Here is a 26,365-nt window from a genome sequence, read left to right as displayed (position 1 = left end):
AAATATCTCCAGAGAAGGGTCTGAGGTATTCCCAGAGGAGAGGGGAGAACTCAAGACCAGTGGGGTTCTTGGTATATGTGATGAAAAGAATTTCAGCACTTGTCAGTCAAACACAGAGGTTTATTTAGGAAGTAAACACATATTCAAGGGAGAATTCAGGCAGTCATTAAGAGTGAGAAGCCTCTCCTTGGATTGGGGGTCTAGTATTTACAGGGAGTCTGAAATTAGGAGCAAGACTGGAGGTAGAACCATGGTAGACCCAGACAATTGCACACCAATTTCCCCTGCACTCGCATGTTTCCCTTATTTTACAAGGGCATGTCACTCAGGATTTCTGTGTCTCAGTGGTTCATGGCAATTTCCTTTGAGATTCAGTACAACTCTCTTTCCTATATTCCTAGACTTGACCATGGTCAGGCCACTTGTCTAGTACTTTGTAGCTCATGTTTACTATACTTTCCTCTGGTCTCAAATGTGTTAATTAGCTTTCTATCATGGTAATGAAATGCCTGAGTTAATTTATGAAAAGAAAACAGTTATTTCTGGCTTACACTTCTGGAGGTTCCAGTCCCTGAATGAGTGGTCCTATTTCTTTGAGCTTCTGATGAGGCGGCACAACATGCTGTGAGTGCATGGTGGAACAAAACTGCTAACTTTGTTAGCCATGGAACTGAAGAGAAAGAACACGAAGAGACCAGGGTCCCATAATCTCTTTCAAGGGCACATTTCCCATGACCTAAAGATCTTCCCCTGGGCCCCCCCCCCACCTCTTAAAGGTTCCACCACTTCCCACTAGTGCCACCCTGTGGAGCAAGCTTTTAGCTTTTGAAGAACACCCACTCAAAGGTACTGGACTTTCCTAGCTAGATATCAGAGACTCAGGTATTACCTGGCAAACCTGCATCTTGCACTTTACTTTCAAAAACTGCTAGCAATTCTGCCTGCAGGCTCAAAAGCTCTAGAGCATTATCTGCATATTTCTGGGATCCCAAATATGTATCTTATCTAACAAAATATTTTCACAGAAGAAGCAAAGTGAGTTTCTCCAAAATTAGAAATATAAATGCTATAGCCCTGATGCATAGGATCTGCATACCTGCAAAACGGAAATGCTTGCTGAGAATGATGACCTCTATAGCCATATTGGGAGAAATCAATGCCTAGAATTCATTAGAACTTGCATCTTTCTCTCAGAAAAATGGAGAGCTATTCTGACCAACTCTCCATAGCCTCAAGGTCATTTCCAATTTAGGATTACTCAGCAAGTTCCCTAAGCAGTCCCAATGCAAGCATGGCCATTAGGCTTGGATATTGCTCTTGTTCTTGAAAGACCAATGAAAGGGCCCCTGCAAGAATGCAGTATCTTCTGTTTGGAGATCAACATTTTACATTTGCAGGGTTTGGGCCCTCTAGGAACACCTGATTTGGCAGAGGCACACTTTAAGCTACCTCTTTTTTTAAAAAAAAAATATTTTTTAGTTGTCAATAGACCTTCATTTATTTATATGTGGTGCTGAGGATCGAACCCAGTGCCTCGCACATGCTAGGCAAGTACTCTATCACTGAACCACAACCCCAGCCCATATCTCTTGACCAGACATAAGAAACACTCCAAAAGTGTGAAGACAGGACAAACAATCCCCATGATCTACCTTGCTATGCAAACTTCTTTTTGACAGATAAGATGTCCTCATTTCTTCCGACAGCCCAGATCTTCAACAGATCATGGAGTTGACAAAGTACTCCTGGTAATACATCACCCATTTTTCTACTCTGGCTATCCCAGTGATAAAGCCCAGGCAAGAAAGAGAAGATTATGTGATTTCTTCTGCCCTGCTTTTACTCTGCTATGATCCCAAATGGCTGTCACTTTGAAACAAATTCTGGTTAGCTCTTGGGTTGGGGATCCAGTATTTACAGAGACTCAAACACAGGAGCCCACATGTGCAAGTCCTGAAGCTATTTCTGTCCCAGAACAACCACTCTGGGAGTACTGGCCATCAGGGCTACCTACCTTTAAAGCATGGAAGCAACATGTGGAGTGGAAGGCTTCTAGGTGGATGCAGCCTGACTGCTGTCACTTATTGCTACTGGGGTAAAACCAGAATAGTAGTGATAGCCATTATTTATTGAGCATTTGCCTTGTGTAAGCTTTGTGCTATGCTAGTATTTCATATATTTGATCTCATTTAGTCACGATAGCTTTCTGAAGTGGGCTCTGCTTTCATCCCCAAATATACTCAGGATAAGTAGCATGCCCATATCACCTAACAGCTTGTTAGGTGACAAAGCCTGAATCAAATCTAGTATATCTGACAGCAGGGTCCAAGATCTCAGCTACAGTGAGAGAAGTTCTCAGCTTCTCTCTGAACTCAGAGACCAGTTGGTAACCCATCTTTCAACAGACTTGATTTCCACACATATGCTTAATTCTCAGCTTAACTACTGAGCTAGTGTGCTGACAAACAAGCCAGAATTCTAGAGGACTTGGAAATCATAGTCCCAACATACCTACCGCTAAAGAACACTATAAACAGGAGCAGTCTAACAAAGAGCTGCCCACACATGGCCCCCAAGGATGTGGAATGCAGAGGCATTGACAGAATGACCTGATGGGCCTTCCAGATAGGGGAGTCCCAACTACAAAGCCTCTGATATACCCTGATACTGCTGGTGAACCAGGGTGGCCCTTGAAGTTCTAAGAAGGGTCTCCAAAGCCTCCTTGAAACACTTTTCTGGTCATTTCAAGCCCAATAGCCTTCAACTTACCAGCTCTTAAGCCACTCATCCACACAATAAACAAATCTAGCCTGACCAGTGGTTAACACCTCACTGTAATCCCCAAATGCCATGCAACACCATTGTCATAGGATATGCCATAGACTTTTCCCGCTCTCATGACCAGTCACTTTGGTCATAATGGATTCCAACATTGAATTGGATCATTTTTTGACCCCTTTATCAGCTTACTGGCACCATGTTAATATAAATCCCAAAGAAAAACTGTTAACTAGAACATGTCACAGTTTTGGATTGGATTGTCCAGCTTTTCTTTCATTTATTTCAGGGTCAGTAACCAGTAAGAATGCAGCACCTGGTCTCAAGAGAAGACCAGCTGCTTGGCCAGCACTGTCAGCTCACCTATTCTCTGAAGAATCTGTGCCCACATATGATCCTTAAGAACAGGAACTGGGGAGACTTTCCTTTTAATGAAATATGAATATAGAGGCAGTTTTTGAAAGAGAACCAAATAGTGAGGCACTCGGGTTCCCACCATATCTGCACCAGCAACATAGAAATTCCCATTACAGATAACATTGTACTAATATTATTTGAGTAATATTAGTAACATTTTATAATGCTACTGATTTTTTAAATTTATAGAAAACTTGCAATACACTTAAGTTTGCCTTTTTGTTTTGTTGGCTTATTTTCCTATAGATATGCATTTCTAATTGTGTAAGGCAAATTAGTGGGAAATAAGACTTGTATTATAGGAATGTATATTAAGAAATGTTTACCTAGGGAAATAGTTCTCAGGACATGTATAGATAATACATTATATCTGCTTAAAGAAATAAGCAATCTGGTAAATTCTATACAGAAAATACATTACTCTCAGCCCCTATTTAGAATGATTCTTCCTCTGATTTGAAGCAATATATATATATCAGATAAATGTTATCCTTTTACTTATTTTTATTTTTGAAAGAACCTCCAAGTAATTTAAAAATTTCCTTAATTGTGTATAAATTTATATCCAATCTGAGTGCATCTCTTTTCTTTGCATTCATTCAGAAACATTTAGGTGTCACTAAGGTGCAACGATCAGAATTAGGCTCAAGGAATATGGAGTGGAGCCAAAAGACTGAAGGTGGTGGGTGAAGGATGTTAGATGCCCCTTTGAAGACCCAGTAGTAGAGCCATAGAGAAGCTAACACTTTAGGTCCAGGGTTACAGCTGAGTGTAGCAAGCATGGTGATGGGGCTCAGAGAAAGGGCTGCAGGAGCTGCAAGACCTTGCCAAAGGGGCCAGAGGAAAAAGGACATTTGATCTAAATCTTCAAATATCAAAATTGACAAACTTATTTCCAAATTATCATGTTGACCAAAGCTCTTTCCCGTAACTACTCTGCTTAGATGACTCGCCTAAACCTGTTAGATGCCTCCTGTACTGACTTCTCACTTATGTGGCTGCATTGCAATGCCGTGCATTCAAAGAGCATTCCATGTGGCAGTGGAAGAAAGGAACTGATGACTGAATGTCTCACTGGGATGTGGCTTTGAATGGCAGGCCTCTTCACAGCTGCATTATCCTTTGTGCACCCACCCCTATAACATGGGAGAGTCTTTCTTCTTGGGATTTAGTGGCTCAACAGGTTTGGAAGAATTTGGGAAGGGGATGCTCCCTTGAGTTCTGTTGCTAGGAGAAGACAGGAAATTTAGCAGGTCAAAAGGCAAAGGTAAAACTACAGTGGAAGGTTTCTCTGTGGACAAAGACTGAAGGGTGTGGAGGTATCGAAGCTGAACAGCAGCTGGGGTTCCTGACAGAATCTCAGCAGCCATCCTCAGGGACTCAGAAGCAGCCTTTTCCCCTTCTGCAGCAATCATCTAGAAAATAAATGTGGAAAACACAAAGTGATTGTGCTTCTTGGTTCCAAGAGGGCTGTCAGTGGGACCCAGTGTGGCAGGCACTGTTCAGCACAGGAGAACAAATTCAGCTGCTTTCTAAAGACTGCTGAGCTAGGGAAGACCCATTAAACTACTAAAATGTAAGGTGAACTTGTTATAGACCATGAAAAGTATAGACTGTTAGGGGAGTTCTTGTCTGGTGGGCTTGAAAAGATTAGTAGGGATTTGCCATACAGAAGAAAAATTGGCCAGCTTTCCTGGCAGAGGCATGGGATTACAAAAAGGGTAACTTTCAATTTGGCCAAAATAAAGGACAAGCATTTCAGAAGAGGAGACACCAAGCTCATCAGCCAAATGCCACCTGAAAGCAGGCAGAGAGGACTAGGCTCAAGGATCTAGAAGCAACTCTGCCCAGAGGACACTTTTCTCCCCTTCCCCCTCCTCCCCATTCCCCTCAGGTCCAGTTATTAATCCTCTTATGCAGTTTGGGCTTTCCTTCACCTAATCCCTGTTCTTTGAGAGAAATCTGCCTCCCTTCATCCTCACTTTCCTCCACCTCAATTTGAGGAAGCTGTGGCAGCCAGATCTTTTCAGCTCTCTGGCTACTGAGAAGAGTCATGAGCAGCACAGCCTTCTCTTGGCTCCAGCAGGGAGGGAACTGGGCTCTGACTATGATTGTGCCTTCAAAGCTCATGCAGAGCTCTGGATATAGGCCTGGGATAGCCTAATGTCATTAACCTAGAGGAGATAGGTAACTGAGATGCTAGCACAAGAAAAGAGGGATGATGAGGGAGGAGAGAGCGTGAAAGCAAGACTCAGGGAGAAGACAGGCACAGTTAGCAGCCGCTTTGGTGAGAGGGAGGGGTGCAGCCCAGATTGAACTCATGGGTACTCAATCACTGAGCTACACTCCAGCTCTATTTTGAATTTATTTAGAGACAGGGTCTCATTGAGTTGCTAGTACCTCGCCATTGTTGAAGCCAGCTTTAAACTTGTGCTTCTCCTGCCTCAAACTCCGGAGCCACTAGGATTACAGGCGTGTGCCACCGTGCCCGGCTACTAACACACTCTTAGAGCAATTTAGATAGCATGTCAGGAACCAAACCAGATTCCCCTGGGCCTGGATGAAGGGAAGCATGGAAAGAAAGGGGAAATGCTCCTTGCCAGCAGGCCTTCCTGCTCTGGGTTCTCTGTGCTCCTGAAAGAGCAGCCTTGGTGGGGGACACTGTTCAATGCTGGCTCACCCGCACTTTGGCCTGTCTTTGCGCTTCTGCCTCCACAGCCAGTGAGTGCTGAAGCCCAGCCGGCAGCCGCACATCCTTACTGCAAAAGAAAGAAGGTGAGCGTGTAGATGTGCAGTCTTGGCCAGACTTTTCCTCAGGTTTGCACCCTTTCTACAGGAGAGCAAATGCTGACAACAGTGTGCTGTCCCCAGAGCCCTAAGGTGGCAAGGAGGTGGAGAGAGCACATCCCGTGCGGTGCCTCCAGTGTAGGTGTGGAGCACTAGTGTGGCTGCAGAGGGACTACGATGTCCTCCTCTTAAACATTTTGTGTTCCTGGGTTGTAATCATTTTTCCCACTTAAGATTTAATCTAACCACTAGTGGTTAAATTTGAGTATGAAATACCACCTTGAAGAACTAAAAAATTAATAACGAAGATAAGGGGCATTCATCTAAGTTTATAAAAGAGAAAAAATTGATTTTGAAATGAGGAGGATTGATTAAATAAGAACAATCTTATTGTATCACATCAAAGATACAAAAGTATCTCTTTATCCCAATGATAAATGAAAAATTCATATATGGAACCATTGAGCAGTTTCTGAAAAGATTTATAAAGTTAGCATGTAACCAGTAATGCTATTTCTAAGTATATAGCCAAGAGAACTAAAAACATATTCACACAAAAACTTTCAAATGAAAGTTTATTGTGGGGCTGGGGATGTGGCTCAAGTGGTAGCACGCTCGCCTGGCATGCGCAGGGTGCTGGGTTCGATCCTCAGCACCACATAAAAATTAAAAAAAATAAAGATGTTGAAAAAAACAAAAAAGAAAGTTCATTGTGGCATTTTCCCTAATTGCCAAAAAGTGGCTGATGGAGGATAAACAAAATTTTGTATAGCTAGACAATGAAACTTTATTTGGCTATAAAAGAAATGAAGAACTGATACATACTACACCATAGATGAACCTTGAAAACATGCTAAATGAAAAGAAACCAGACACAAAAGGCTCAACATATGATTCCATTTATGTGAAATGTTCAGAATAGGCATGTCCACTGAAACAAAAACTAAATTAGTGGTTGCCAGGGGATGAGGAGCGAGGAGGAATGAGGAGTTCCTGCTTAATAAGAACTGGCTTTCTTTGGGGGTGATGAAAATATCCTGAAATTAGATCAAAGGGAATCTGAGGACTTTGTAAATGTCCTAAAACCACTGAGCTGCACTTTGAAATGGCTAAAAGGGTAAATTTTATCTTTTAAAAAAGATTTTTTTTAATGCATAGCAAAAAAACCCCATGAGACTAATTTGCCCAAATGTCATAGTGGTTATATTTTGGCTACAAGATGTTACATAATTTTGTCTCTTTTTCTCTAAACTTATACTAGTGTGGCTATATTACTCAAAATAATTTTTCAAGGAAAATTTTTAAATGAAACCAAAGTATTTCCCTTTATCATATTGTTTATCATGATCATTTTCCTACCCACATTTCTATTCTCTCCACTTTGATTCCCCAAATACAGGTCACTGAATCCAAGGCAACCTGTGGAGGGAAAAAGATGAAAGGTCAGCAAGAGCCTGCAGGTAAGAGCAGGGCACACCTGTGCCCCGATGACTGTTGTTCTGAACAGAGAGAGCCCATTTCCTTTGAAAGGATGGTATTTGGCCACTTTGTTTCATTAAATTCCACAGGATCTGGCATGGGGCGATTTGACTTGGACAGTGTCACTCAATAAATATTTGTGGAACTAAACATGGCATGGTAGGTTGAATAATGGCCCTAAGGATGTGCATGTCCTGGTCCCTACAACATCTCACTGTTACCAAGAGGGACTTTGAAGAGGTGATTAAGTCAAAGGTCCTGGAGATGGGGAGATTATGCTGGGATATTCAGCTCAGCCTGAAATGTAATCATATGTGTCCTTGTAAGAAGGAGGCAGAGGGAGATCTGATACAGAGAAGTTGATGTGACCAGGGAAGCAGTTTGGAGTGGTGCATTTTGAAGATGAAGGAAGGGGAGGAAGGGGCTGAGGAACATAGGTAGCCTTAAATGCTGAAAGGGCAGGAAACAGGTTCTCCTCGAAGCACCTCCAGACAGAATCAGTCCTGCTGACATCTCAGCTTGAGCTCAGTGAAACTGATTTCAGACTCTGGTCTTCAGAAATGTAAGAGAATAAGTACATGTTGTTTTAGCTACCAAATTTGTGGTAATTTGTTACAGAAGCAAAAGAAAAGCAACACAAATGGTATATTTATTCAATTTGTTTTAAAATGTCTATTATTTTCTATTTAGTCTCCCTGCCAAGTGGTTGTCATTGATAGGGCACTTTCTCTTCCTCACTGCTGGGAGACATCAATGCCCTCTTGCTTCCCAGTCTCCCCTGCCCTCCACAGTTGAAGCTAGAAACAGGAGGGGGAAGAAAAGCAATTTGGATTGTAGAAAGGAGGGGCGGGACACAGAGCCCTCCATGTTGGCCTGTTTATCTTTTAAATTACACAATGTCTGATTTATGGAAAGCAACACACCTGTCTTTTTCTTTGGCCTTCGTTTTCCAGGCAGAGATATTCTTTCACTTGTTTGAACAGTCTATTTGCGTAACAGCCTTTGGACAAATCTTATTACACTTTTGTTATAAATGGGCGTATTTCCATCTATGGCTTTAAAACACAATTTTTACATTTTACTCTCCAGTTATCAGGCATTGTCTGAGAATATAATACAGCCATTAGCAAAGAGACCTCCCCTAAATTCTGTTTTCTTTTTCTGTATTGGGGATTGAACCCAGGACCTGTGCATGCCAGGCAAGCACTTTACAGCTGAGCTGCATCCCCAGCCTTTTTGTTTGTTTGTTTGTTTTTTGTTTTTTTAATATTTTAATTGTAGTTGGACACAATACCCTTATTTTATTTATTTATTTATTTATTTTATGCTGAGGATCCGACCCAGGGCCTAGCACATGCTAGGTGAGCGCTCTACCCCTGAGCCCCAGCCTCAGCCCCAGCCCCAGTTTATTTTGAGATGGGTCTTGCTAGGTTGCCCAGGCTGGCCTGGAACTTGTGATCCTCCTGCCTCAGCCTCCCAAGTAGCTGGAATTACAGTCTTGTACTGCTTTTTTCTTTTTAAATTTAGTGGATGATTTCTTAGTGGCTAGATAAGTAATAACTTAATGCATTGAAAGCCCTGAGAAGACTAATTTGAGAGGAAGGAATATTGATAAATACACCACAAAGGAGATGGCATCTTAAAGAACAAACAAGATTTTTTCCTGTGGAGAAAAAAAAAGAATTCCAAGCAGAGGAAACATCTCAGGAGGAGGCAGGAAGCATAAAAGTGCTAGATCTGGGCAAATGCTAAGTAGGTTCCAGTGTTAGATTTAGTGGAAGAAGGACGGCAAGAGCTAAGGCTGTAACAGTTGTGTCCTTTCTTCATTCACCCCCCCCCCAAACGTCTGCTGTGTGACAAGCCCCATGCCAGATCTGAGGCAAAAGGATGAATAAAATATGGCACCTGCCTTTATGGAATTCATAATCTGGGAAGACAAATGTATGGACACATAAATATAACTCAGCATAATAAGAGCAAGCTTGAATGTCAAGAGTCTGGACTCATACTACCCTTCAGAGGAGAGGGGTGAATAAGGGGAGGCTGAAGGATCAGTGGGGGACTGTGTCAAGTGGCTTCTAAAATCCAAAGCAGCAACTCCCTCTTCTTTTTCTTTTTCCAGCTTCTCTTATTTTCAGACTTCCCTTTTCCATCAGGATGCAAATCCCAGGTTTGTTTGTTTGTTTGTTTTGTTTTGTTGTTGCTTTTTCTTTTCTTTTGTGGAACTGGGGATTAAACCCAGGGTTTAGCAAATGTGAGGCAAGCACTTTGACAATCCCAGTTTTATCAGTAACAAGTTGGACAAGTCACAGACATTTGTACCCTGCATTTTTTTTTTTTCAGATTAGTGACTGCTCAGTTTCTATAAAGCACAATCATCAATGCCTTTGATTCTTAGGGTCTTCCTAAGGTCCTCTTCTAACTAGGTCTGATTTGCAACCTCCTAATCCAATTCTGGGCCTGGCTGCCCCTATGACTTGGATGACAGACTCAGTGGTAACTGCCACCTTGCTGGCCAGCTGCCTGGAATCCTGCTTCATTCTTCTTGTCTTCTTAGTACCTCTTGCCAACTCTTCTTGGTAAGAATCAAGGGCGTCCACCATGGCCATGAATAAGATTCCTGTTTGCTACCTGTGGGCCAGATGAGGCTGTTTGGGAGGCAGCTTTTACTCTATTCCTCCCTCTACTAATTCTAAATCAATTAAATCTAGACAGTTGATTGGGTAATTAATCATGATAGGGTAGGAGACATCTTCCCTCTTCCCTCTGAAAGTACATAGCATCATTTCATTTTGTGCACACTGTGCTTGTTTCCTCAGCTAGGCTGGAAGCTTCGAGGAATCACATCTTATCCTTTTTGTATACCACAACCTCTCCCGTCTATCTCTATCAGCGCTGCCAGCAGCCACTCCCAACACTTGGTACTATGTGAGAACTTCACAATGAATTTAAAGTCACTGGGTGGCTTTTGGGGAAGAGTTGAGAACAAAGTGTTCATCAGGACTGGTGATTATAATTGATTCAGGGTCACTTTTCTAACTTCCTAATTAGCTATAAGCTCCTTAGGGATGGCAACTTGAAGAGATTCAAGTGTGGCACATGGAAGATTTAATAATTGGCCAGTGAACAGATGATTAAAAGATATAGTTTAGAGCTGGGATTGTGGCTCAGTGGTAGAGTGCATGCATGAGGCACTGGGTTCGATCCTCAGCACCACATAAAAATAAAAAATAAAGATATTCTGTCCACCTAAAACTAAAAAAATAAATATTAAAAAATATATAGTTTAATATACTCAATATTAAATGTAGTAAGTACCTTTACATCTTGAGCAATGCTCTTCCTCTCTAGAAGAATTTCAGTGAGGGATCGGTGTGCCAGAAGACGCTTCATGGTGGTTTGCACAAGGAACTGGACAGCCTTAGACACATGAGCCAGGCTGCTTAGGAGAAGAGAGGCATTTTCCATTCGGTAATAGCAGATGGCATCTATCTCCATTATAAACATGTCTTTGGTTACAACCTAGGGAGAAAAACAGTTTAGATGACAGACTTGATCCGTGGGCTCTTTTCCTATGTGGAGAGAACTAAGTGTATCTAAAGTGAATTTTCTCAGAGTAAAATTATACCAAGAAGAAAAAAAAAAAAACAGCTCAGTTATCTTATATTCAAAATATATATGGTTTTGAAAATTATGGAGTTTTTTTTATTAAATAAACAAAAGAACTCACGATTTAAAGGAATTCTGTTGTAAATCCTTTTGTAAAGAAAATCAGGAATAATTTTCTTATTTGAAAACACTCAGTTGTTTTTATAGGTCTTTCTAAACTGATGCAAACAAATCTAATAACAGAGAGGCATGTTCTAGGACATAAGTGCTATGAGCAGTGACGTGGTGCTTGCTGGAGTGTTCCCTAGAGGGCAATTTGGTGATGCCCATTAGTCCCCACCAAAAGCCTTAAAAGGGGGAGGGAGTGGAAGGGAGGGGCCATAGGGGTAGGAAAGATGGTGGAATGTGATGGTGATCATTACCCTAAGTACATGTATGAAGACATGAAGGCTATGACTCTACTTTGTGTACAACCAGAGATAAGAAAAATTGTCCTCTATATGTGTAATATGAATCCTAATGCATTCTGTTGTTATATGTAACAAATTAAAATTTAAAAAATAAACACAGCTTTTACAGTAAAGTTCTCAACATTTCCATTTTTAGAAAACATTTATCAAAAGGACATATTTTAAAGATTTAGCTGTAAGAATTGTTACTTATACTATTACTTATTGAAATAAAACACTGGAAACAATTTATCATCAACAAGAGGAAATTGGTTGAGTAAACTGTGGTATGGCCACACAATGAAATGTTATGTGTCCATTTAAAATAAAGGGCTAGGAGCTGGGGTTGTGGCTCAGCAGTGGAGCACTTGCCTTGCACATGGGAGGCACTGGGATTGATCCTCAGCACCACATTAAACAAAATAAAGGTATTGTGTCCATCTACAACTAAATATTTGTATGTATGTGTATGTATATATATATATATATATATGTGTGTGTGTGTGTGTGTAATCACACATATGCACACACATATAAAATAAAATAAAGGGCTAGAAGCATAGCTAATATATGAAAAGATGCTTCTATATTGTTGGGTAAAAAGGAGCATGTTATAAAAGTCTTACATAGTATGATATCTATATATACACCTATCTGTGAATATAACCACATACATAGAAAAGTTTGAAAGGATATACTCCAAAATATCAACAGTTGTCTAAGGATTAGGGGTAAGTACAGGTTTCCAATGTCTTTGTTTTGTTAAAATACACATAACTTTCCATCTTTAAGTATATACTTCTGTGGTATTAAATGCAATCACAATGTTGTGCAACCATCACCACCAGTCACCTGCACTATTCTTTTCACCTTGTAAAAGTGAAACTCTATGCCCATTGACAACATCTCCACACTTTCCCCTCCCTCTTGTTCCTGACAATCACCTTTGTACTATGTCTCTATCATTTTGATTACTCTAAATACCTAGAATCATATACAGTATTTGTTTTTTTGTGATTGCTTATTTCAATTAGCATAACATACTCAAGGTTCCATGTTGTAGCATATGTTAGAGTCTTTTTAAAGCTGAATAATATTCTACTGCATGTACATATGACATTTTGCTTATCTGTTTATCAGTTTATAGTCAGTTATTTTGCTCTTATGAATAATACTGCTATGAACACTGATGTACAAATATCTCTTCAAGATTACAAGTAAGTTTTACTTCTTCCTTTCATTCAATTTTATCATCTAAAATAAGCATTTTTAAAAAACAAAGTTTCTATTTCCCAAGAGAAAAAATGAAAAAAAAATCTCAGGCCAAAAGTAGGAGACAACGTAGGAAGGCTTATAAATTTGAATCACCAATACAGATAGTAGCTAGGAGCACTGGCACATGGCTGTTATCCCAGCAGCATGGGAGGCTGAGGCAGGAAGACTGTAAGTTTGAGGTCAGCCTTGACAACTTAGCAAGATTCTATCTCAAAAGTTAACAACGAGGGCTGGGGCTGTAGCTCAGTGGCAGAGCACTTACCTAGCATGTGTGAGGCACTGGGTTCAATCCTTAGCACCACATAAAAATAAACAAATAAAATAAAGGTGTTCTATCCATCTACAACTATAAATTTAAAAAAAAATTAAAACAATTAAAGAAATATATGAATATTATCTTTACTTTTAATTTTATAAATTTTTTAATTGTTGAAAAATATACATACATAAAATTTACCATCTTTGGTGTACAGTTAAGTAGTACAACTAACCTCCAGTACTCTTTTCATCTTGCACAACTGACAATTATTGTCCATGCCCCCTCCTCATATCCCCTGGGAAGCAACATTTTACTTTCTGTCCCTATGAATTTAGCTGCTCTAGGTACTTCATATAAGTAGACCCTTAATAGTTCTTTTTAATTAATTAATTGATTGATTTTTAATTTTGTTTTAGTTGTAGATGGACACAATGCCTTTATTTATTTATTTTTATGTGGTGCTGAGGACCGAACCCAGTGCCTCACACATGCTTGGCAAGTCCTCTACCACTGAACTTCCCCAGCCCCATTACTTTTAATTTTTTTTTTTTTTTTTGGAGACTAGATAATTTCATTTAGCATGATGTCCTCAAGACTCATCCATGTTTTAGAATACGTTAGAATTTCCTTCCTTTTAAAGGCTGAACAAATTCTATTATAGATTATATGCCACATTTAAAAAAATCTGTTCATACATCAATGGACACTGCTTGCTTGGCTATTGTGAATAGTACTGCTATGAACATACTTGTTCAAGACCCTGCTTCTTTTTTTTCTTTTTATTGGTGCATTATAATTGTACATAAGTGGTATTTGTTGTTACTTATGCATACATGCACACATACAACAGTATAATTTGGTCAATTTCATTCTGCATTATCTCCCCTTTCCCTCAACTTCTGCTTCCCCCAGTCCCTTTCTATTCTACTGGTCTACCTATGCTTTTCATGAGATCCACCCGAAACCTCTTTTTTTTTTTTCTTTTACTTTTTTCTCTCTAGCTTTCACATATGAGAGAAAACTTACGACCCTTGACTTTCTGAGTTTGGTTTAACACTTAACATAACGTTCTCAAGCTCCATCTATTTTCCTCCAAATGACATAATTCTATTTCTTTATGGCTGAATAAAATTCCATTATGTGTGTATACTGCATTTTCTTTATCCATTCATTGGCTGACAGACACCTGGGCTGGTTCCATGATTTGGCTATTGTGAATTGTGCTGCTATAAACATGGGCATGCATGTATTGGATAATGCAATGACTTCAGTTCCTTAGGATAAATACTGAGGAGTGGTATAGCTGGGTTATATGGTGGTTCCATTTATTATGACAGGTAATCTGCTGTACTCAGAGTCTACTGATTTAAATCATAACCTCATCTAAATAAAAAAATTACCTACACTATAACATTCCATTGTGTTTGACCAAATGTAGGCAAAATTACCATAGGCTAGCCTAGTTGACACATAAGGTTAACTATCATAAAGTCCTTTGCCCTTTTTTTAGTCAGTATTTTTTTAAAACTATTCACTATCATTACTTTTTTTTAAGTCAGTCATTTTTTGTATTAAGAGGTATGAGTTCTTCGTATAGCCTGGATATTAACCCCTTGTAAGATATGTGATTTGCAGATATTTTCTCCTGTTCCATAGCTTGCCTTCCACTCTGTAGATTGTGTCCTTTGATTCACAGAGTTTTTTTTTTTTTTTTAATACTGATGAAGTTCCATAGGTCTATTTTTCTTGAGCATAGAGATTTTGTCCTGGGCTAGAGTCAATAGCTAGACTGTGGAAAATGTAGAGAAAGCAAAAGCCACCCTTTGGCTTACCTCATGGAAGGGTATCTCCAAGGTCTGGAGACGAAGGTCAACTTTGTGGTAGGTATCCAGGCAGGGCAAAAAGAAGAACAGGCCTAGAAGAGGGGAGGAAGGAACAGGCAAACAGCAGGCATGGAGACTGTTTAGGGTTCACCTTTTCATGTTCAGGTTGTACACTGCATTGCTTTTCTTAGCCTGCAACTATACAGGCATCATTGTCGAAGCTAAGTTTACCACCATCAATATGGGACACTTGAGGGTAAAAGGAGAGCACTGTTACAATTTACTCCAGGATAACAGGTATAAGCAGGTATTATTCCAAAAATTTGGGCTTTAATAATGGTGGTAACTTTAGTCATGATGCTAAACCCTCCAGATCTCTAGTATATGTCTGTCCCTTCACTAGATTTGAGCTCCCTAAGTAACATCACATACATTATTGTTAGTCTTAGTAGTGTCTCTGACTTGGTGCCTTTTAGGTAATCTATAAAATTGTTTTTTAGCCTATGAGTGTATCTATATGTCAAACTTTGGAGCCAGCAACCTCCTCATGGTATTTCTTAAAAGGTGAGCCCCAAAGGTAATCATAATAGCAATATCATAATACTAGCTTCTGTTTGGCAAGTTAGTCCTCACCTATCCAATATAATATATAGTAAATAATGGGCAATAACTATCTGTAGATTGATTATTGAGATTTTATCAAGAACCCTGGATGTTGAAGGCTCTTGTAAGACCACAGTTTGTTGAAACCAAAAGCACTTCACAGAGCCCATGATCTATCTGGGGAGCAGACCACCTGCTGTTCTTTCTTGGCCCCAATGGAGAAAGTTCCAGAAAACAAGGAACACAGCAAGATCATCCATGTCCTGGAACTACAGGATCTAGTTCTGTTTTTGTGGGAACCCATCTACTGGATTGGGTTTTTCAAACTCTGATTGGTGTCTCTTAGTCTTGTCTCCATTCCCTACTTATTACTGCAGACCAGAATGAGAACTCAGACCTCTCCAATATATACACAGTGGGACTTTGCTCCTCCTCATGGCTTCCAGGCTGTCTTGGACCTCCAAACCCTAATTTCTACACTTTCCAGAATAACCATACTTCTCTCTATACCCCATAACCAGTTTTGATTTCTGAACATAAATTCCACTAGATTTTAAAGCCCTAGAAATCAGAGACCATGTCTTACTCAGGCATTTTTGTATTCCTGGTAGTTAGCAGCATCTAAAATACAAGACTTGTTCAATCTCTGTCTCTTAAATTTCAACACTAAAGACCAATTTATTATGTAGATGCCTCACTTCCTTGCCTTAGGCCCCCTGGATTCTCAACTAGCTCAGCTTTTCTCTGAGAATTCACAGGACTCTGTACACATGTAGTACTCAAACCAGTCCCCATTCATGGATCCTAAGCTGATTTCCTATTGTAATCAGCATGCCCCTGATGTGGGGCTCCCTGCATTCATCTTCTCCCTTGGCCACCTGTCTCCTGGTAGTAGAAGTTCTTAATGATCTGTATTGCAACTAACAGATTAGAAATGCAGATGAATCAAGTTACTTCATTGTATCTAAAGTCCATATTATAAATACATAAGAATTGAAGTTGGCCAGTTGAGATGGTGGAGATGGTGGTTTAAAAAAAAAAAAGTGTGTGTATATGTTTCTTACCAGGACCTTTGGGTCTTCCAGGAAGCAGATGTCCCAGTCGGAATATAATTACTCTCTCGTACTCTTGTACAATCTAAATGGAAATGTAATACTTCCAAATCACTCTAAATAAGAATAATAAAGCATTCAAAAGGCTTAAAATGAAAGTGATTTTAGGTATCAGAAATATTTTGTTTTGACAATGAAGAATAAACTTCTATTGATATTTAATGTTCTAAAATTTATACTTAGTGTGGAATTTTAGAAACCAATGAAAAAGTGTATTGGCTATCTGAATTTTTGAGCCCAAGGATAGAAGTTTGATTAAAAACTCATTATCATCGAAAAAGTAATGTTTCCACTATATTCAATGTTTCCTAAATCAAATATGATCAGAGCATGTTTAATCTTGTAGTTTTCTGTGACTTCTGCCTCATCAAGCTTTTATATGTATCACTCATTAACTGTTTAACAAAAAGATGGAGTATATTTTAATACCACTTGTGATACTTTGTTTCACAAATAACACAAAGTTGTGATACTTTTCAGTTTCTTCTAAGCTGCTTCAAAATGATCCAGTTGGATTTTAATTAGTTAATTCTCATGAATCTCAAAAAATTGAATGTGCCCTGAGCATGTGTAGAAATATTTTTAAATGACAAAAAGGAGATTCACTGTGTAGAACAGAACAGAAAAGTTACTGCATATTACTTTTAAAAAGTTACTTTCTGTTCCAGTATCAGAATCTGAGTTCTGTTGCTTGTTTATCATTAACTTAGTTGATGAGTTTGTTTATACATATACCTCACAAGACTCTGAATTCCTTGATGATACAGAATTGATTTTTTTCTGAGTGCCTAAAAAAATGCCTGATACAAAGCAAGTATTCAGTGAATTTATTCATTTAGTAAGTGGATAAATGAATGATTTATGACTGTTTCCAAGTTTATTTTCCTTTGCTTACTGGAACAGTGAATGAGAGTGAATGATTGGGTTTGTTCCTAGAGCATACCCCAGCAATTCCCAGCTGCCTAGTTCCTAGCATTACTTGTTTCTTTGTTGGAAAAAAAATCCTCCAGAGATTAAGGGAAACTTACTCTTCAAGCCTTGCTCAAACCCAATCTTGCTTTTGTGTCTACTACCTAATTTAGAAGGTTCCTAAGGTTTACCTTTGATGGTGCTGGGGCTTGAACTCAGGGCCTTGAGCTATGCAAGCACTGCTATATGCAGAGCTGTATCTCCAGCCCTGCTAAGGTTTACCATCTTAACTAACTAAACCCAACAGCCTTTTCCATAAACCATGGTTGAGTCAGTACTGGTCCCTGTGATGATCACGTAGGTGCTCAGATCACACCTCAAGAAGAGCCTGCGGCCTTGCCTGGCCTGCCTGAGGCTTTGGGTTCAATTCTCACTCCACCAAAAAATGAAAAGTGAAAAGGAGAGCCTGCTGCCAACTGTATGCTGTCTCAAGGAGACACATTTTATAGTCAAAGACGTAAGTAGATAGAAAGTTTAAAAGTGGAAAAAGACAAGCCCCACTCATCATTGACAGTTTCCCCTAAAGCCTGCTTTTGTTCTTTCTCAATCTCACCCAGGCAGTACCTTCAAAAAATTCTTTGTACTTCTAATTTCATCTTGTCATGTGCTTACTGAACTGACACAGATCTTCATTTGCTTCAGGGACTGGAATTGTGTGGGCCACCTGTGGGCCAGAGACAGTGGCCCCTCATGGTCTAGGGCAGCTGCTGAGAAGTTTCTGGCAGTGTAAGGAGCACATGAGAGGATGTCATGACCTGTTCTGGGCTGGTCTTTGTGTTGGAGTGGGGATGAACCAGTGGAAACCCTTGAAGGGTCTCCATCTAATGGTAGAGTTGATCTCAGCAAGCATTATATGTGTGGTACGTGCTAGAATGAAGTGAAGGCCCAGTGATCAGGAGCACAGGGAAGGGCGCGACAGTCTAGAGGAGTTGAGGAAGGCTTCATGGTAACATTTGAGCCAGGTCTTGAAAGGACCTGGAGGGCAAGTGGGCATGAGGGCATGGCAGTGGACCAGCAGCAAGTTCTAAACACAGAGCATGACCCAGTATGATCAGAAAGAGGCACCAGGAAATAAATGACCTGTTGGGTCCTCATGGAAACTCACCTTAATGCAAAACCAGATGGAAAAAGGCAATGTCAGAATGATGAAGAACAGAGAAGCAAGGACAAGAAGCCACTCACAGGCCCCTAAACCAGAGGACTTGGTACCTAAAGAAAGAAAAAATATTGAAACCTCACCATTTTAACTGACTATCACTTGTCAGTCTAGTCCTTGGTATTGGGTCAGAGCAGCTTGGAGACATTGCTGGAAATATTGGAATGAACCAGACATCAGGGTGGTCAGAGTTCACAGGGCCTGGGGTCTGCGTGGAGAGCCATGTGGGCCTGTGGAAGGTGGTGCAGGCTCCTGGAAAGGCACTGGGGTACAGGGGACCAGAGTACCATGGGTTCCCATTCTGGCTTTCTAATTTCACGTCCATAGATAATTTTATGTAGGACACAGGATCTTTTCAAACCTCAGTTTCCTTACCTGTACAATGGGGATGTTTGCTATATTGTAGATATTGCACAATAACTAGCTCATGAAATAGATTTCATATCTATTTCAGTGTAAGGGAGATATGAAATCTCACATAAAAACACTAAACTGTACTTTACGTGTGTTGGGTTTTAATATTCAAAGTGTCCAGAGTCTCACCTTCCATGAAATAACTTTCCTACTCACTACCTGCCCTAATGTCTGAAATGCCTTTGTTAGAGTTCCTTCATTGGATTGAGGTGTTGCTGTCTGGTCCTTGAACATCCCCTGTGTGGGATGACATTAGACCATTAGAGTTTGTGAACAAGCAATAAGGAAGGATGCAGAACATCCAGGATGCTTGAGTGGTAGTGAAGTGGCATCAAGGAAAGTCGGCCTCAGGAACACAAGTTCTTCTGGTCCTGTCGTGTTTACATTGCATCTCCAGTGCCTGGAATAGTGCCTGACACAATGCAGGTGCTCAACCATTGTTGAATTAGGAAGGAAGGAGAAGTGGATAGTGAAAATGATTTAAATGTAATGTAAATCTGAGTTGTGGAAATCTAAAGAATTTTATTTTCCAGGTACTAGAATACTGGCCAAAAGGATACCATTTGCCAGTTTAAAAATCCCACAGAGAGGAGCTGGGGCTGGGGCGCAGTGGTAGAGGGCTTGCCTAGCACGTGTAAGGCACTGGCTTCGATCCTCAGCACCACATAAAAAAGTAAACAAAGATATTGTGTCCATCTACAACTGAAAAAAAGTATGTTTAAAATATATCCCACAGAGAACTAAAAGATGAGTGAGAGTGAGTAAATGGTAAAAAGCCTATTTTTAAAGGAACAGAAGGAAATGGATACTTAATTGGTAGGGCTAAAAATTCAAATTCCACAGCCAGGCACAGTGGTGCATGCCTGAGGTCCCAGCTGCTCAGAAAGAGGCTGAGGCAGGAGGGTCACTTGAGCCTAGGAGTCTAGGCCAACCTGGGACCAGTTTCTTTAAAAAAAAAAAAAAAAAAGTTGTTTTTCTTGAAATTGAATTCCACGTCTGGAAAGGTCTTCACTGAGTTACTTAAAGAGGCACATGTGCAAGTTGCACCAGCACTAACGCCAAATCTGCCCTAGTGTGGCAGTTCCCAAAGACCTTTCCATAGAATACCAGTCCCAGAGTGTGCTCCACAAGGAAAGAGTTTTTGGGCAAACGGATTTAGAAATATTGGGCACTGTATCCCAATCCCATTGGTATTCCCAATGTCCATCAACATCTGGAAGCTATGAGAATCCCTATAGTAAAAAATCATTCTTAGCTTTGTTTACTCTAGTGGTTTCTAAACCTTTCACAAGGTAATGTTTTCTCCAAAGAACACTCATTGATGTTCTATGGAACTTATTTATTACCAACCCTACATTAGAAAATGCTGCTCTATAAACATTGTTAATTTTTATATTCTTATTCTTCAATGGCAATGACTAATAGTCATTTTAGTTTATATTTGTATCAATGAATTTCAGTTTATAATTGTATTTCAGTTTCCAGTGGTAACAACTACCACAAGTAAAAATCAAGGCACATATGAACAAAATTATGTTTTATAAGTGAAAAAAGTTCTCAAAAGTTCCTTCACTCAGTAGTTAGGAATGTGAATAGAAAACTAATTTGTATACTCAAAGCTTTATCCACAAAATATTTTTCTCTTGGAATGAGCTGCTTGAACATCCAAATTGTTTGATTTAAGTGAATAAGGAAGCATTACATGTTAAAGCAGGAAGAGTCTTTAGACATATCCTGAGAATACCCAGTTGTGGTAAGGTGACACCCCTTTTCAATTCCCTCAAGTCCCAAGAAGCCTGCCTTTGGAGTGTGGTGCAAAGTCAGAAGAGAGAGGAATGCTGCGCCCTGTTCCCACAAACACCTCTCAGGCAAGAGCTGCCTCATCTTTAGTGGTATTTCTCTCTCACTGCTTGGGATCTTCTGCTCTAGCCACTTTCTTATTGGTGAGACTAAGGCCCACAAAGGTGAATCAACCTGCTTAAAACCATAGCTAGTTGGTTTGAGTGCTGGGACATGATCAGAAACCAAGAGCAGGCTATGTGAAGGTGGGTACTTCAGCCAAAAAGCCTTATTCTAGAAGTCTAGCTGTTCCACTTCCCAGCTATTGGTGTGTGTGTGTGTGTGTGTGTGTGTGTGTGTGTGGTGTGTGTGTTACTGGGGATTGAACTCAGGGCCTCATGCAGGCTAGGCAATGGCTCTACCACTGAGCTATATGCCCACTCCTTTTTATTTTGAGACAGGGTCTAGTTACATTGTCCAGGTTGGCCTCAAACATCTGATCCTTCTTCCTCAACCTCACAAGTAGCTGGGATTACACATGCCACTGCCTCGGGCTCCAGCTATAGATTTTGGGCAAGATACTTAATTTCACAGAGCATGTTTCCTCAACTGTGCTAAGAGGATAATGAAGGACTAAATAAGTAAAGTAAAACACCCAGGTGTGCTTGGTACATAGAAAGGGCTCCATAAATGGGTGCTCCCTTCCTTGCCTACTCCTCTAATATGATCTGCCACACAATATAAGATTACATGCTGGGCTGGGGTTGTGGCTTTGTGGTAGAGCGCTCACCTAGCACATGTGAGGCCCTGGGTTCGATCCTCAGCACCACATAAAAATAAATAAACAAAATAAAGGTATTGTGTACAACTAAAAAATAAATATTAAAAAAAGATTACATGCTATTCTTCATTTGCTTCCCTTTAAACATCTGTCATCCTACTGCTTAAGGTATAATGAATTTTTTTCCCATTCATTATGAAAAGGATTGTCGGTAGTTAAATTTGTTCCTAAGATTTGCTTTCTCTGCAGAAGGGAAAAGGAACACTTTTGTTTGCATTCCCTCCTTTGATCTGATGTTCCTCTCTTTTAGCTTGCAAGGATTCAGCTGAAACTGAGCATGTTCTTTGTTCTAGGCTTTGTGCAAAGTGTTTGGGAGCTTTTGCTCATTTTACCCTCACAACTGCCTCTAAGGCAGGAATTGGGATTATCTGATCCATGGTGGAGGCCCTTCCTATGATCACGTGGCTAGCAAGCTGTGGAGCTGATTTCAACTCAGGTCTGGCTGATGCAAGTAGAGAAGGCGATGCCTTTCAGAAAGAATGATCATCCCAAAGAAAGTTTAAAATGCTTTTACGTAAGACTGAGGGGAGGAAAATAAGCCATAGTTGCTCAGAGCCAAGGCTCAGTCACGTTTTTATTTATATCAGGTGCCCATTTGCCCTTCTGTGACCACAAAAACCAACTTCATCGTTCCTTTGCCTGTCAATTGGTCCCCAACCTGGACCACACTCCCTCCAACTTCCCATCCCTTTCTGCCCCCTGAGATCAGCTGGTACCTGGATGATGTTGCTATTTTTATTTCTTCTGATGCACTTGTCTCCATCTTTTTTTTGGGGGGGGGGGTGCTGGGTGCCTAATGCACACCTTTCATTTCCTGGAAACCCCAGCCTTCAGCAATCTGCTCTGGCTTTGATGGTTTTCAGTGGGGTAACATTTCACCTTATCTGACATCCTTTGGGTACCACTTGGAAAGCCGGCTTTCCTCCCGGATGCCCGACCTGCACCTCAATACCTTCCTCCAGCCGCTCGCTCTCCAGCAGCGCCACCACCTCGGTGCCTTCCTCACCGGAGCCCCGGACCTCGTCCACGTCCACCACGGTGGCGGCGGGCGCTCGGGGTTCCTCTGGGCTTTCCGTCCGCCCGGGGCTCCGCCGCTCGGATCTGGCATCCCGCCGCCCGCGGCCGCCGCCCCTCTCGCCCTTCGCCCTCTTGCTCTCCTTGTGGGTGGGCCCGCCGCCTCGCCTGGGGGCCTCTCTGGAGGAGCTGCGTGCCCTCCTCTCCATCCTCACGTCGGCGGAGTGCTCGTGCGGCCGTGGCGGAGGCCCCCAGAGCGAGCGCGGTCCTTCGGAGTCACCCCGGAGTCGCTCGTGGAGTCACCCCGGGGTCGCTCGCGGAGTGGGTGGACTGGGCGGCGAGCGCTGGCCCTAAAGACACCCCAAGGGTGGGCGGGGCGAGGGTCCTGGGGCGGGGCTCCGCCCACCTGGAACCCCGACCGCCGCTGCCCACCCCCAAGACTGCGTGCCACGCTGACGCGGTGGGGCCGCGGTGGCTCCAAGCCTGCGTCCGCAGAGGAGGGTCTGAGCTGCAGAGATGCAGTCGCCTGGGCACCTCCGAGGCCCTCAGATTGCTGAAGGGCCGATGGCGCTCTGCTTTGACTTGTGAAGACGTTATGAAACAGGGTTTGTGGTCCTAGGTAACGCTAGAGTTTCAGTCATCAAATTAGGGTGACTTTAAGGTAAATTAGGCACTTCTCAAGTGCCTTCCTACTTTGAGAATTCACAGCGTGTGTGTCTGTCTCTGATTTCTCATTTTTCAGTACTGGGAATTGAACCCAGGGGCTTCTACCACTCACCCTACGGCTCCAGCCCCCCTCCCCTTTTTAAATTTTGCTAAGTCTCTGAGGCTGGCCTATAATTACAATTCTTCCACCTCAGTTTCCCTAGCAGCTGGGATTACTGGTATGCGGCTCCACGCCTCATATCTCTTATTTATTTTTATTAATGCTTAATCCTGTTGATGGTATAATGCTTCTTGAATCGCAGAAGGGAAGGGATCCGTTTTAATTTCTGTTTTGTAGGAAAGGGTCTCTTTTGTCTCTGTCTAGGCCCTATTTACATGCTTCCTTGAAGTTCTGCTTTTCCAAGGTTTATTGGCCACACTGCTTTCAACAGGAAACGGGCGGGGGGGGGGGGCAGTTCCACCTGCTTTGGAGGAACTTGAAATATCCAGGAGATTTATTTCTCTTTTACTCCATTAATTATTTGCTTCTCATGGGTGGGTGGTTGGTCTAAATAACCCTTCAAGCAAGATTTATGATTCTTCTCAAGTAGCTCAGATCCTGTGCTAATAGAAATAATATTCATTTATTCTTATTTTTCAATGTTTTTTTTTTTGAGCTCACATAGTGATAACTTTATCTTTCTCAAAAACATTGTTAAAGAATGAAGATTTAAAGTAACTCAGATCTGGAAAATCTATCCCACTACTTTCCTCCTCTGGTCCAAGTTAGGCCGTTGGGAATACAGTAATTAAATGTTTAGTAACAAAATAATTTAGGTTTTTGTTTTGTTTGTTTGTTTTACTCTCTGAATCTGATTATTGCATGGACTACCTCTCAAGTGCTGATCTCAAATAATAGTTCCTGTCCAGATGCTACATTGAGAAAAACTCTGAGGCTACATTTGGCCCACAAAGGAAAAATGATTATAATTATTTAGTATTTCTCCAAATTAATATTTGCTATTAAACATAGATAGTTTCTTCATTATACTATAGAAATTTCACTATTAGGAAAAGCACGAATTTTGTTTTGTTTTGTTTTAATTTTTTGGCTGTGATATAGATTGAACCCAGAGTCTCAGGCATACTAAGCAAATGTTCTACCACTGAGCTTCATCCCAGCCCATGTAACAATATTTGTGGCACTTGATGATTTTTTCCTTAGCCTTTGATTCTGTCACAAAATAATTTGATCTAGAGCTCTAGCTATAGACTCTTACACCAAAAATTGCACCTCAATTTTTACTCAAGAGTGAGCAGGGAAATGACCAAATGATAGTCTTCAAATAAGACAGAGAAACTTATAGGAGAAACTGTGAAAACGCACCCTGCTGGGTGTTGGGCCCTGCTAGGCACTTAGTGTCAGTCCTCTTTACACCATGGACTTCTGACAAATTATATAATTATTACTTCATTTTCTATATCCATATCTAGATCAATGTAAGCACCTGCTCACAAGTTTGTTGGGATTATAAATAAACTTGACAAATATCTGAGAAAAGGCATCACATTCCATGGTAAAAAGGCCAACATAGCATCTCTGGAAGGTGGAGGAGTTGGGAGGGAGTGCTGAATCAGCCCATGTGCCCAGCAGACTGGCCTCCTCTGTCCTTATGGTCACACTGCTGTTTTCTTTTAGCTTCCTTTTTAATTGGAAGTGTTGCTTATCCCTTTGCTGAAAGTATTCTATGTGCACATTTTTCAACCCTTAATAATTTACTCCTTGTTTAGATGTGTTAAGAGATTGACATCTGTGGGAATGCAGTTACTAAAAGAAGGGGAGGACTAATTAACATTGTTGACTTAGGAGTTTGTTTCCAAGATGAAAGGTCAAGAAAGATTGCAAGATTTTCTAAATCATTATACTTATCCCATTTCACTTTGAAATATTATATCCATAATGATAAGCAAGGATGAATATTGATTTATTTGGATAATTTAATAAAAATACTAGAATTTGTTGGCACTAGATAAAATTGCACTTCTTATTATTTTAGAGCTGAAACCCATAAGGATTTGTTAAATTTGACTTTCTCAATCTATAGACAGAAGAGAGACCAACTAGGAGAGCAGAGTGATGGTCTAGGACAGTGATGTTGCTGAGGGCCTGATGCAAGGTGCTAGCCCAGAAATGGTCTGGGTTTAGGACATCTCTCAGTAGAATGCATTTTGACACATCATACATAAATTGAGTATAACTTCTCATTCATCTGGTATTACATAATGTAGAGTTACACAGGTCATGTAATCATATATACATATAAGGTAATAATGTCCAATTCATTCTACTATCATTCTCACCCCCATGCACCCTCCCCTCTCTTCCTCCCCTCTGTCTAGTCTAAAATACATCTATTATCCCCCCCCCCCCGCCCTTATTGTGAATTAGCATCTACATATCAGAGAAAACATTCAGCCTTTGGTTCTTTGGGATTGGCTTATTTCACTTAGCATACTCCAGTTCCATTCATTAATGAGCAAATGCCATAATTTCATTCTTAAGGCTGAGTAATATTTCATTGTGTATATTTACCACAGTTTCTTTATCCATTCATCTGTTGAAGGGCATCTAGGTTGGTTCTATAGCTTAGCTATTGTGAATTGAGCTGCCATGAACATTGATGTAGCCATTTCACTATAGTAATATGCTGATTTTTAAGTCCTTTGGGTATATGCCAAGAAATGGGATAACTAGGTCAAATAGTGATTCCATTCCAAATTTTCTAAAGAATCTCCTTATTGCTTTTCATAGTGGTAGCACCAATTTTTAGCAGGACCTCTCTCTAAGGGACAGAATAAACAGAATCATGGGGTTATGGAATGCAGCTCATGAGGGGATAGAGGGCTTGAGAAAGACTGAGGCTTCATCCTTAGACATAACTGCTGCTTCTTTGGC

General features: G+C 40.7%; 1 protein-coding gene across 1 annotated transcript; it reads right to left on the bottom strand.

The window, feature by feature from the left end:
• Nucleotides 1-99: 99 nt before the first annotated feature.
• On the bottom strand, nucleotides 100-23,106 carry Nphs2 (NPHS2 stomatin family member, podocin). Its single transcript, XM_046430162.2, has 8 exons — nucleotides 22,703-23,106; nucleotides 18,666-18,769; nucleotides 16,544-16,616; nucleotides 14,886-14,968; nucleotides 10,780-10,983; nucleotides 7,346-7,401; nucleotides 5,876-5,954; nucleotides 100-4,610 (listed from the first exon to the last, which is right to left on the bottom strand). The coding sequence occupies exons 1-8, from the start codon at nucleotides 22,971-22,973 to the stop codon at nucleotides 4,332-4,334; spliced, it is 1,149 nt and encodes a 382-aa protein (XP_046286118.1). The 5' UTR covers nucleotides 22,974-23,106; the 3' UTR covers nucleotides 100-4,331.
• Between the last annotated feature and the right edge of the window lie 3,259 nt (nucleotides 23,107-26,365).

The sequence above is a fragment of the Marmota monax genome, unplaced genomic scaffold (genome assembly GCF_021218885.2).
Source record: "Marmota monax isolate L192 unplaced genomic scaffold, Marmota_monax_Labrador192_F-V1.1 WCK01_AAM20220418_F8-fsc00055, whole genome shotgun sequence".
In the NCBI taxonomy this organism is placed as follows: Eukaryota; Metazoa; Chordata; class Mammalia; order Rodentia; family Sciuridae; genus Marmota; species Marmota monax.
This window is presented reverse-complemented; position numbering and strand designations above follow the sequence as displayed.

Excerpts from the sequence above, each read along its gene's own strand:
- Nphs2 (XM_046430162.2), bottom strand. The coding sequence starts at position 22,973 with ATGGAGAGGAGGGCACGCAGCTCCTCCAGAGAGGCCCCCAGGCGAGGC. Across the intron at positions 7,402-10,779 it reads GCATTGCTCAAGATGTAAAG|GTTGCCTTGGATTCAGTGAC; the intron begins GTACTTACTACA and ends TTCCCTCCACAG. Across the intron at positions 4,611-5,875 it reads AAAGACAGGCCAAAGTGCGG|ATGATTGCTGCAGAAGGGGA; the intron begins GTGAGCCAGCAT and ends TTTATTTTCTAG.